A 12,382-nucleotide genomic window follows, 5' to 3' on the forward strand; every position below is an offset into this window, starting at 1 on the left:
AGTTCGTGGTTTGAATTGAACGTCGAATTATTGATATACGCGAGGAAATGGATTTAATGAGTCCGAGATTGGCATTTTCCGTGAGAAATTGCCAAATGTCTGTATGAGGCTTGGAAGCCGATTTTGCTCTTTTTATGCATTCAGAGCGAGGTTACCCACTTCTAACAGCATATCTTGTATCTGCATCCCACGTCGGTCATTTTGACATAAATTGTCAAATTACGTGGGCCCTTGTCCCTTAAGCCGGTAAATACAAATATGGAGCCGGAGATGTCCTAGGAGGCCGAAACTGGATTTCTCAGATTGCTTTCTGAGTTTCTTGGGCGATCCGGAGATTACTGCGATCTCTGTTTGCTGAGATTGGGCCTCTAAGGATATGAAAAGTGCATTTGAGACCCTTAAAGCACTGCTCGAGGGGTCTAGATGAGTTGTGTGATTCATTCCGACAATTCCACATTGAGCCTTGAGAAGGCTAGCATTGTGTAAGGTAAGCATCCGGCGTCAAGTTTCCCCAGAGAGGACCTCCGGATATGGATTTTCACTGAAAATGGCCTTTTGTGCCCCTCGGAGGTTACTCGGGAAACCGTGAAGGGTTTTGCTGTCTGTTTTGCCCAATTGCGAATGTCCGCTGGAGTTTTCAGGGCAATGTAGTGTGAACTTCGTTTGCCGTAATTCCATCAGACCAGTCTCCGGTTACGCTCTTCCGAAAAAGGGTATGCCCGTTTTGTCATTCAGAAGTCATTCAGAGTGTCTGTATGGCTTCTAAAAGACAATATGAAGCATTGCTCGTGCTCTGTATGATTGAAGGGCATGGCCGCATCTGATATTTGGAATTAACTTTTTTTCGAGAAACCGGCATTTTTGGACTTCCACTGAAAAGTTGTCTGTATACAGAAAGTTGTTCTGTATAGAGCAGATGATTTGCAAAATGCCTTTGGGGACACTTTTCATCTGTTTGGCATTGGAGTGGATTTTTGGCGTCCAATATTGGCTATCTTCCGATGATCGAGCGAACTATCGGAAAATAGAACTGTCCGTGTGATATACTGAAAATGCCGGTTTTGGATATTGCTGAGCTCTCTAGTCACTCTATTACCCTTTGGTGACCCCTGGAGTCCTTCTGTCATATGCATGTGTCATTTGCCCGATTTTGCCGACTTAAGGATGAATAGTGATTTTCTGCTCTGTTAAGTCGTTTTTCTGTATTCTGCTCAGGTTGTGGCTTGGATCATTGCCGATATCATCGTTTGGAAAGGTGAGTCAAAATGGGGTGCTGACGCATGGAAAACAAAAAAACATGAACCATTGGACAATGATGCAGTACTTGAGCGAATCGTCTCGCATAGTTTTGTTTCGGAAGCAGCAAAAAATAAAAATAAAAAATTGTCGTTTAGATGTAATGTGAAGGGATCGCTGATTCGGAATGTCCCTTAATTAGTCTTAACGTGTTATGTTGTTTATTTCCCTTACTTTTATTAGGTACGACACAAAGTTGGTCAAACGAATCCATTCTTTCTTTCATTAATCAAAAGTAGGGGGCGGACGTGTTTAGGTACCTTCCTGGCCATGCTAACATTGACCTAATTTCTTAATTAATCAATTAATTAATAGAACCAACCAAGAAATGAACAATGTAAAAGATAATTCGGGCATGTATCCTAAGCCGCACCTCCACCTAAAGCCAAGCGGGAAAAGGACAGTTCGAGAATGGCTTGGTATATATCACACGTAACACAAAAGAACACGAACCATTCACAGTTCGGAATCCATCGCGTATCCAATTTGTTTCTCATTTTTCTAGTGGGGTGCTTAAATGAATCAATCTATTAGACTTTATTTAAGGACTTTATAAAAGACCGAGAGATTATAGGAATTATTATATTAGATATTGATTGTATCTCATCCAAAATATTTATGGTCGGAATTAAATCATGTTTGTCCACATACTGTGAAAATGTCACACGGATTCAATTCTCTTCTATTTTCCTTTTACCGACCACCTCATTTTGAGCTGAAATCTCGTGCGTCTATCCACGCGGGACATCCTTATTTTATAGTACCTACTCTTAAATGTCAATTGACTTTCCTTGTTCGCAAAATAATGAATAAGTTAATTAACTTTCATATACGCAATATTCAATATTCCACGTTTGGAAAGTGCGTAATATAACTACGCACAAAAAAAAAAGTTCTTCGGCAACAAGAATTTGATGTAAGCGGTTCGAGAATAAGATATTTGGTCTGAGTTCCGTGAATAGAGAAAATTCACGATATGAGAATTTTTTAGTGAACCGAGTCGATCGATATGGCTCGAACTAAATTGATCGGAGATTTATTAAACTTATAAATACAAGGTCCATCGAAAAAAGAAATCCCCAATCCTTCCCAGTGCGCGTGAGCGCGTCTCTCTCTCCCCCCCTCCGTTTCCAATTTTTGACCAAATCTCTCTCTCTCTCATCTCCGCCATATAAATACCCAATTCAGCTCTCTCGTTTTTCAACCCATCACACTAATCCAATCCCATTCCTCTCTCTCTCTCTCTCTCTCTCTCTCTCTCTCTCTCTCTCTCTTTCATCATCATAATCCGGTCACAGTTGATCCTTCTTCTTGAGTGATCCCTTCCCGACGGTCATCGTTCGCGATTTGTTGTTTATCATCGAGAAATGGAGGCGAACAGCTCGTACGGGACGTCGTGGGCGGACCAGTGGGACGACGGGCCCGACCCGGTCCCCGCCGGCGGCAAGAAGACCTTAGGAGGATCCTCCACCTCGGGCGGCTCAGCGGCCAAGTACAAGCAGAAGGTGGGAGAGGGCCTCGGGAAGACCAAGACCGCGGCGTCCCACGGCGTCAAGAAGGTCAAGGAAGGCACCTCGGTCGGGATCCAGTGGATCAAAACCAAGTACCAGAAGACCACTCAGAAGCACTGACCAATGGACTCTCTCTCTCTCTCTCTCTATATATATATGTAGTGATCATACCGTGTTATGTGCTGTGCTGTGCCATTGATGGGATGTGTACATATATACATGTGTTTATGTATGTATGGATTCGAGATCGGAATCATATATTAGGACTATGGAGTCGTCGCTGATCCGATTGGGTTTTGTATAATAATAAAGATTGATTCATTTGTTGGTCGATTATAATCGCACTTTCGTTTAGTACAAGAATATGGAAAGCGAGATAAAGATATACGGAACAAAAGTCCCACCGATGAGGGAATCGAAACTGAAATATTTTGATTTACGGCAGCTATTTGTGTCATTATGCAAAAGCGAGATAAAGATATACGGAACGAAAATCCGACCGGTGAGAGGATCGAAACTGAAATATTTTAATTTACGGCAGCTATTTGTGTCATTATGCGAAACCTCCATTTTCACAGAAAGATCTTTGCATCATATATGGTCGAATAAAAGGTTCTTTTTCCAGGGTTTGAATAGTGTACTTTGGAGATGATCGGATTGGTTTAAGCATATAGGCGAGCATCACCTAGCGATGCACCTAAAGGTTAAAAGTGGCCTTTTGGTTCAACATGAAGTTCGCATTTTTACCCCTAAAATCTAAACTTTACATCACGTTTTATAGCGTTTAGTTGTAAAGCTAACTATTGTGATCATTTATTTTAATTACATTATATGAACATGTTCCGTGAAGATTTTATATTCGAAACACATAAAAATCTCAGATACAAAGAACGAAATTATAATTGTACGACTCACGTCTCTTATCGCTATTACTCACTTTCATAGCAATCTAATATATTTACTAAACACAGCAATGTCACATTAATTCGAGGAGAATATTTTCATGATTATTTTTTTTTTATAATCTTAACATTCCTTATAATCTTCTATCAATACTCAGAATCAAAAGAGTACACGGCCTAATTTCTATTGAGATAATTCCATTAATTTATTAGAATTGGAAATGGGACGCAAGCATGTACTAATTTTTTAATGGCGGCGGCAATTTGACTAGAACCACACGTTTTGAGTACTTCACAATTTGGAATGTGTACTAATGGCAATGAGGCAGTTTACATTAGTAAGCTAGTTGATAGGGAACTCATATGCGAATTGACTTGGGCTAGAAAGGTATCTATCAAAACCCGGTGTGCGGCGCATATAGTCCCCTATTTTTATATGACAGAATTTGATTCACCGTACCCAACTCCTATATTTGCTTACTTTGGTTTCCCAGACTATATCAATGTGGGCCTCTTACCGAAAGAAAAACAGTTGAGGTAGCACGCAATTGACATGATCGAGTCGAGAGCTACTCGAGATCAACTGAAATGAATGCGGTCTAGTCGGAACAGCGCTCTATCCTCGAGTTCACAGGAAAGGAAAAAGAAAATACCTTAATTATGGAATTGATCATCCGTCCTTTTAACTTGGTCTTGGCAGAGGGTCCTAAACCAAAATGTGTAATTCTGTCTTTTGGGCCTCTAATCAACATAATGACTTTGGGCCAGTCACCCTTTCTTGTTTTTTGGTTTTTTAGATTTGAGAGGGTAGTTGTATAATTCTATCATCACCTTATTAATGTCCAAGTGCTTGCATTGCATCCCCGAAAATAACAATTTTTTAAATCTGAAAATCTAATTATTTCTTCGACATTTCATATAACTTTTAGCAGACCCATAATTAAATGAATGCGATTCCATTCTATTAGCAGAAAGACGTGAAATTCGACTACTTCCTAAATTATATGAATTAACCCGTATAATGTGGAAAATCGCTCTTGTTATTAAAAAGCATGATCTATTTCCTCAGCTCATTTTTGACACGAAGGAGAAATTCATTAAAACCTCACCATTCTCGAATTTCGAATTTTCATCAATACCTCCACGTGATATTTATAGAAGTTGTATGTAAATACGAGTAGAAAATTTACTCCATAGATTATCGGAATTCTGATGGAAATTTTTAGATTTAAATGACGTAATATTATTCTATCCATACCGTTCAAGAAACGTTAATACATATCTATCTATATTTTTTCTATCTATATGTAAAAATGACTCGTTATTTTGCATATTTTATGAACATTCCTATATACTGCATTCATAAGTTTGGAAAGGAAATATGATTATGATTTTATTTGATTTCACGGTATAAAGATAAAAGTAATTAGGAAAATTTATTATTAAATTGAAGAACAATAATAAAAAATAATGATTGTGTTATTGAATTGAGAGAATGTAATGAATAGTTAAAAGAATTTAATATTTAAAAAATAAATTGTAATAATTGACAAGAAAAAATATTGTGGGAGAATTTATTATTAAATTGAAGAAAAAAGATAAGAAAAGTAATAATCGTGTTATTAAATTAGAGGAAAAAACTAAAGTTAAGTAAACTTAACTCCGTTTCCAAACGAAGAAGGTTTTTTCTTTCCTCTTATGTGTTATGTATGGCTGTTTACAACTCACAATTACGCAGTAATGCAGCCAGAAGGAATCATTCTAATTAATCGCATTGATGATAATTATTCGTGTATTAAATTCTATTCACCGTTCATTATGATATAATTGGTGTTAAGCAAGATTATTCAATTGAACATGGATAAAAATGCATGAAGATTCCAAGACACGATCGCGACGAGATTCTACGGCGTGTAGGTTTCTAGCTAAGTGATCTGCTTGGATTTATTTAAGTTATTATCTGGATATTAGCTTGCTTTTGATTTTCGAGTTGGATAAGTGATCCAACTCAAATTGATTTTATGCAATGATTACAAGTGTTGACGAATATATTAATGTGCGAGAGTATATATATGTATATATATATATATGTAGATGTAAAAGTATATTAAAAATTTATTATTAAAAAATTGATTATAAAAAAATATTATGAAAAAATATGAATGAGAAATTATTATTAAATGATTAAAAAGATAAAATAATAATAATTATATTATTGAATTTAAGGAAGAATAGAATTTGGTAAAATTATTAGTTGAAAAATAAGTAAAGCCAATATTGGATACGCAAATCGTAAGTAATTTGATTAATATAAATTAAAAATATTTATTATGAAATTATATATATTTTTTAATTATTAATGCGCGCGGCAGCTCCAGGCCCGTTCTCATTCACTCCCCTCCCCTCCCCGTTTGCTCAGAGCTCAGCTCTCCTCTCCCCCGTCGCCTTTCCGTCTCGCAGAAGGAGACGAAGCTTTCCGTCAAGAAGTATCGATCATGGCAGTCGCCGTGCCGAGACGCATGCTCTTCATCGACGGCGAGTGGAGGGAACCGGTCCTCAAGAAGCGGATTCCCGTCGTCAATCCCTCCACCGAGGAACTAATAGGTCTCTCTTTCTCTCTCTCTCTCTCTCTATATATATATATATATATATTTATATTTTTTTTCAGGTTCCGTACATTTTCTCATGCTTGAGCGGTCCTGCTTTTCTAGCTGGTGTTCTGTTCATCTTTTCCCGCGCGATGCATGAGAAGTCGTTTAATAAGCATTTCTCAGTGGAATTCATGCGGATTGGGATTTTTTTTATTTGATTGGCATTTGATCAGGTGAGGGGTTTCATCTTAGTCTGTGATCGTGATAGTTGATTTCTGTAACCTCAATATACGCCGTGAGTTCTGTTGATATGGAAGTTGTTGCTCACCAACGACATGAAAAACGATGCACTGTTCTATGGCTCTATAATGGGAGATATTGCTGAATTTGTGGGTATCAGGGGATATTCCAGCTGCTACTGCGGAGGATGTGGAACTTGCCGTGGATGCTGCTCGGAGAGCCCTCTCTAGGAACAAGGGAAAAGACTGGGCAAGAGCCTCCGGTTCCGTGCGAGCAGGGTATATGCGAGCTATTGCTGCTAGGGTACTAATCATGGATCACTAGACCCTTTTTCAATTATTTGGTTCATAGTTCTGTAATTGGTGTCTTGTGAGCAACTCCCTAATGGTGTTGGATGTGTAGATTTGCGTTTAATCATCTGTGCTCAGCTCAAGATATTGTTTGTGGCGATTTTTACTTTTTGTCTGATTCATTCAAGTTATTTGTTAAATTTTTGCTCTAAATTGGATGTTGCATCAATAGGTGACTGAAGATTCTTTCATCAGGAGTGTTTACTAATCTTTTCTGGTCATTCAGCAATTCTGAACCACCTTCATGCAATTTATCTCATTTCAAATTTGCAGTATATCTTGATCTTCTGAAATGTCCTAGTTTGATTATCACACAGTTAGTTCTTGGCTCGTTTACTTTCATGTAGATAAGGGAGAGGAAGTCTCAATTCGCTAAACTTGAGGTAATGGATTGTGGGAAGCCTTACGATGAAGCGACATGGGATATGGTAGGCCCACTAGAATTATTTGATTACATTATTAGCCTAATTTTATTTGTATCTTCAGTTTAAGTGACAACACTTATGTTCTTGTTGATGTCTCCAGGATGATGTGGCTGGCTGTTTTGAGTATTATGCTGACCTTGCTGAGGGTTTGGATGCAAAACAGAAGGCTCCTATCTCTCTTCCGATGGAGTCATTTAAAAGCTACGTTCTCAAGGAACCTATTGGAGTGGTTGGGTTAATCTCACCATGGTAATGCTGCTTTTTCTCCTTGGATGAACTAGGTCTAGACTAGATATTTCTTTGTTGGTGGATTGCATAGACCTTTTGGTTGTTTGGTTATGGTCTTGTTTGTTTCTCATCTTCTTCCTCGTCCTTATCATCTCCTCTCTTAGCTTAGCATGGATATCGTCATAGTTAGTTCACCTCAAAATCAAGTATCATCGCTTTCTTTGAGTAATCTTTCTGCTAGCAATGCCTGTTTCAATTTCTATGTTGATGCCTCAGTAACCTGAATGAGGGTTCGTTGGGTTCATCTTTCTCTCTTCTTGAGAATATACTTTTGAATATTTGAAAATTACTCTTCTGGTGTTGCCTTTCTCGGCTATGGTGAAAGTTGACCTCCTTGGTTTCCTGTTCTTTTTTTTCTTTTTCCCATCTTCTCTAATTCATCGGATCTTTAACTTAGTGAACTTTTATACCATGATGTAGGAACTATCCTCTCTTGATGGCTACCTGGAAAGTTGCTCCTGCATTGGCTGCTGGATGTGCTGCAATTCTGAAGCCATCTGAGTTGGCATCCTTGTATGTTTAAAGTCATGTTCTGATCCATTTAATGGCAATATTCCTTTGGTGTTTGCGTAATTATGTTATTGAACATCAGAACATGCTTGGAGCTTGCTGATGTTTGTCGGGAGGTGGGTCTTCCTGCTGGTGTTCTCAATATTCTGACCGGGCTAGGTCCTGAAGCTGGAGCTCCTCTGGCATCTCATCCTCATGTAGACAAGGTCATTATTTCTTTTTTTTCTTTTTTCTTTTTTATCATTTCTCGATCATAAGACCCCTCAAATATGCTTTCTATATCCAGCAAGTGTTGCTAATTTGCAAATTATACTGTTGCTATATCTACAAACAGATTGCATTTACAGGAAGTAATGCTACAGGACAGAAGATAATGGCATCTGCAGCTCCACTCGTTAAGGTGAGGGTTGTTTTGATATATGGTTGCTCTATTTGTATTAATGGTAACCATTTGCGTGACTTTAAGTCACATGTATATGTACTCGCAGCCAGTGTCTTTGGAGCTCGGTGGAAAAAGCCCAATTGTTGTGTTTCAGGACGTCGACCTTGATAAAGGTTAGAGCCTGGAGGATTTCTTGTTTCCATTGGGGATGCCTTGATTGTGAATAATGTGCTAAAAGAGCACATCAGCAGAGCTATTACACGTTCACAACTCTATAATTCATTTTTATTGTTCCAACAGCTGTTGAATGGACCATGTTCGGTTGCTTTTGGACGAATGGTCAAATTTGTAGCGCAACGTCTCGTCTTCTCGTACAGGTACATATATCTCCCTATATTGAATGCCTATTATGATCTCTCCATCTTTCCTGTGGCTTTTCTTTTGGTTAGATAGTGAATAGACGGGTCTCTGTCTTGTGGATTTCATGAATGTGCTGCATATATTAAATTAATAATCATTTAATAGGAGGAAAAAATTTCTTGATCTAGATAAGTTGTCCTCATTTACATGTGTTTTTTAGGTGACAGTACAAGTTTGCACGTAATACACAATTACGCATATGTCTTTGGTAGATTAGTCTATGTGGCGTCCTGTACAAAAGACAAAGCAACAGAAACGGTCTTTCTTGGATGATTTCGAGCAGTATGTAGATTACTATCTTTGGATGAGTTTGCCCTTCACAACCATGGTCCATGAAGAAAGAGGCATAGCTAATTGATTATTCTACAACGAATATGTGAGGTCTGCAGATTTGACCATAAAATAGTATCAATTTGTTTACCAGCAAAGTAGTGTGTATTTGGTATTATATATTTGGGTGCATATTGTGAAGTATGGTAAATGATGGATTGAGCTGGCACTAGATAATGAATGATTGCTCATCATTCTCTATGACACGGAGAAAACTAATATTGGATTCTTTCGCATCTCAGGAAAGCATAGCAACTGAGTTTCTTGACAGGCTCGTTAAATGGACCAAAAACATCAAAACATCTGATCCTTTTGAAGAAGGTTGCAGACTTGGTCCAGTCATCAGTCGGGGGCAGGTAGCATCTACGATACTAAGTTCGGCACATGATTGCAAACATTATTTCGATCTTATTCTTCACTTGTAAGGTTGTCGTGTGAGAGTTTGTTTTTCCTCTTGAATAAAACTGAGAGTTCTTTAATTTTTGCTCAGTATGAGAAAATATTGAAGTTTATATCTACAGCCAAGAGTGAAGGAGCGACCATTTTATGCGGTGGAGATCGTCCCAAGGTCTATATTTTTAGTCTTTTCTGGTTTTATCTATACTTAGTTTTCTTTCCCTTCAAATCTCTCGACCTTTCTGTTTGACATGCGCAATTTCGGCAAATAATCTGCAGCACTTAAATAAGGGGTACTTTATCGAACCAACCATCATAGCTGATATAGATAGAACCATGGAGATATGGAGAGAGGAAGTCTTTGGACCTGTTCTCTGCATTAAAACGTTTAGTACGGAAGAGGAAGCCCTCGAGATGGCAAATGATTCCCAGTGAGTTGATTTCTTCTTCAATTAAAATAAATAACATCCATTCTCACCATTCTCTTATCAAATGGAATTTGTCTTTTTGCCTTTTAAATTTTTATCTGGCGCTTTCGTTCTCATTCTGAATTTGAACTTTCTACAGGTATGCCTTAGCTGCGGCCGTGATATCAAATGATTTGGAAAGATGTGAGCGGATGACTCAGGTGAGTGACATTTTTTACTGTGCTAATGCAAGGTGTTGCCCTGACTACATCAAAACAAGAAGCATCCCCCGATAAATTTGTATGGAAATTTATTTTCCTTTTCGCTGCATTATATTGCAGGCCTTTCAGGCAGGCATTGTGTGGGTCAACTGCTCACAGCCGTGCTTCACTCAAAATCCATGGGGAGGCAACAAGCACAGTGGTTTTGGTCGGGAACTTGGGGAATGGTACCTGAACTGATACTTCTGGAGCCAAACTTGAGCTTTAATCCGCATTTCTCTTCAAATGGTTTCTGCAGTTACAGTTCGAGCTGAAAGATATGTTCTAGTTACTGAGAGGATCTTGTTTTTATTGCAGGGGGCTCGAGAACTACTTGTCTGTGAAGCAGGTGACACAGTATATCTCGAATGACCCATGGGGATGGTATCAACCACCTTCAAAGCTGTGAAATGGTTTCTAAGGTCAGGTTCAATAACAAACTCACAGTTGTATCGAACTCTCGGAAATAAATTAGACCTGCTACCCTTTTTTCTCGAACTTTATAGATATCTCGTTCCTCAATTCTCTGGTGTGTTTCAGATTTCAGTTCTCCTTCACAGCTTCGTGTTTATCTTTCCGGCAACATGACTACAATGATTTTGTTGGACCGTATCGAGGGTGTATGAATCAATGGGGCTCGGATTAGGTGTTGCATGGACTCATTTAACGTGATCCCACTTAGTTCCAACTTTTTAGGTTACATCACTTAGTTCCACCTTTGATGGTCGTAGTTTGAGATGCACTATCTGCTAAATATTACTGAATCGAGGTCCCAGGGATCAAAAATCTGACAGGGTGAAAGCAGGGCTCACTTTTCCTCCGTCCGGAAAAAATCACTTCGTTTTGAAGAGCACGATTAATTGGTTTAAGTGCATTGCTCGCGGATCTGTGATTAACTGAAGCCTAACATGGCATCAATGAATGGATTTCATAAAATCTTACATAAGAAGAGAGGAGTAACTAAAATTCGATGGGTTGAATCGCACGTTTAGTAAAAATATATATAATATTAATATTATTAGAAAAAGTATGATAATTAGTAATGAATGTAAATATATATACGTAAGATAATAATAAAAGGAGAAAATATAACGAGGAGGCCACTTCTATTAATATAACTCAAAGGGACAAAGCATACATTCTGTGCTTACGAGTCTCAAGTAGCTTAGATGGTTGATAGAGTTGGGCTTGAACTTGAGACCTCCTTGTGGTCATGCATCTATTTAAATTGATTTTTCTTAACAGAAAAATACAAAAAAAAAAAAAAAGGGAGCTCAAAGGCCAGTCCGGTTCATTTGGATTCAGTGGGCTCGCACGAAAACCGGCGGATTTTATGGGTTCATGGATCCCAACCTGCATTTCAGTCTTTCGAAGGAAAAATAAAATGGGAAATTAATAAATGAGACTGACCAATCTCACCAAACTAGAAATTGACTTGAGCTCCGAAGGAAACATAATTTGGACCGTAGCTTTAATGGGCTACCATGAATTTTTTTCTCGAATCTTCTACCGAAATACGTATCTGTATATATATATATATATATTATATTTAAAATCATCAATCAATTTCAAGTTTCAACTCCACGACTTATTCCTGTTCAATTCTTTTCCTGTGGGAAACAAATCTCTCCCGTAATACAATGTATCATATTATATCTGTATTGAAAAAACCATCCTTATTCTAACCATTTTGGCGGAGGAATTCTCCAGTAAATACACTCCATTTGAGAAAATACCAATTAGATAATCTATCTACTTTATACCACTACTTAATGTTGTGCTCAAAGACAAAAGGACACGTACAAAAATCAACTGAAATATATATTTTAAAAAAAGAAGAAGAGGAAGATGGCAAAATTAATGTGCCCTTCCATCTCAATCAACCAAGCCCAAGCATGTGTACGGAATGAAGCCCAGATGCATCTTCGGTCGGATAGACAATAAATATGAAAATCACCGACGAAAGTAAGCTCGATTCCATTTGGATGGACTTCCAAAGAATATGAAGACAAATAAATTTATTTATTTTTAATATTTTGGCTTTTAGGCTTACTAATAATTCTGGGGAAAAAAA

The 12,382-nt window shown here is 37.9% G+C and overlaps 2 protein-coding genes across 3 annotated transcripts; both read left to right on the forward strand.

Moving 5' to 3' along the window:
* Positions 1-2,439: 2,439 nt before the first annotated feature.
* Positions 2,440-3,143, forward strand: LOC116212885. The gene has a single exon (XM_031547617.1). It carries the CDS (start codon positions 2,664-2,666, stop codon positions 2,925-2,927), a length of 264 nt encoding a protein of 87 aa, XP_031403477.1. The 5' UTR covers positions 2,440-2,663; the 3' UTR covers positions 2,928-3,143.
* A 2,935-nt stretch (positions 3,144-6,078) lies between these two features.
* On the forward strand, positions 6,079-10,830 carry LOC116213663 (betaine aldehyde dehydrogenase 2, mitochondrial-like). Of its 2 annotated transcripts, XM_031548685.1 has the most exons (16): positions 6,172-6,313; positions 6,421-6,533; positions 6,701-6,843; positions 7,238-7,318; positions 7,416-7,564; positions 8,024-8,116; positions 8,196-8,319; positions 8,448-8,513; positions 8,602-8,668; positions 8,796-8,872; positions 9,488-9,601; positions 9,736-9,813; positions 9,921-10,072; positions 10,209-10,269; positions 10,390-10,496; positions 10,627-10,830. In XM_031548685.1, the coding sequence occupies exons 3-16, from the start codon at positions 6,823-6,825 to the stop codon at positions 10,715-10,717; spliced, it is 1,281 nt and encodes a 426-aa protein (XP_031404545.1). In that variant the 5' UTR covers positions 6,172-6,313; positions 6,421-6,533; positions 6,701-6,822; the 3' UTR covers positions 10,718-10,830. The 2 variants fall into 2 exon arrangements, with proteins under 2 accessions (XP_031404546.1, XP_031404545.1); XM_031548686.1 differs by lacking the exon at positions 6,421-6,533 and having other exon boundaries at positions 6,079-6,313.
* The last annotated feature ends 1,552 nt before the right edge of the window (positions 10,831-12,382 follow it).

This window comes from Punica granatum, chromosome 7 (genome assembly GCF_007655135.1).
Source record: "Punica granatum isolate Tunisia-2019 chromosome 7, ASM765513v2, whole genome shotgun sequence".
NCBI lineage: Eukaryota > Viridiplantae > Streptophyta > Magnoliopsida > Myrtales > Lythraceae > Punica > Punica granatum.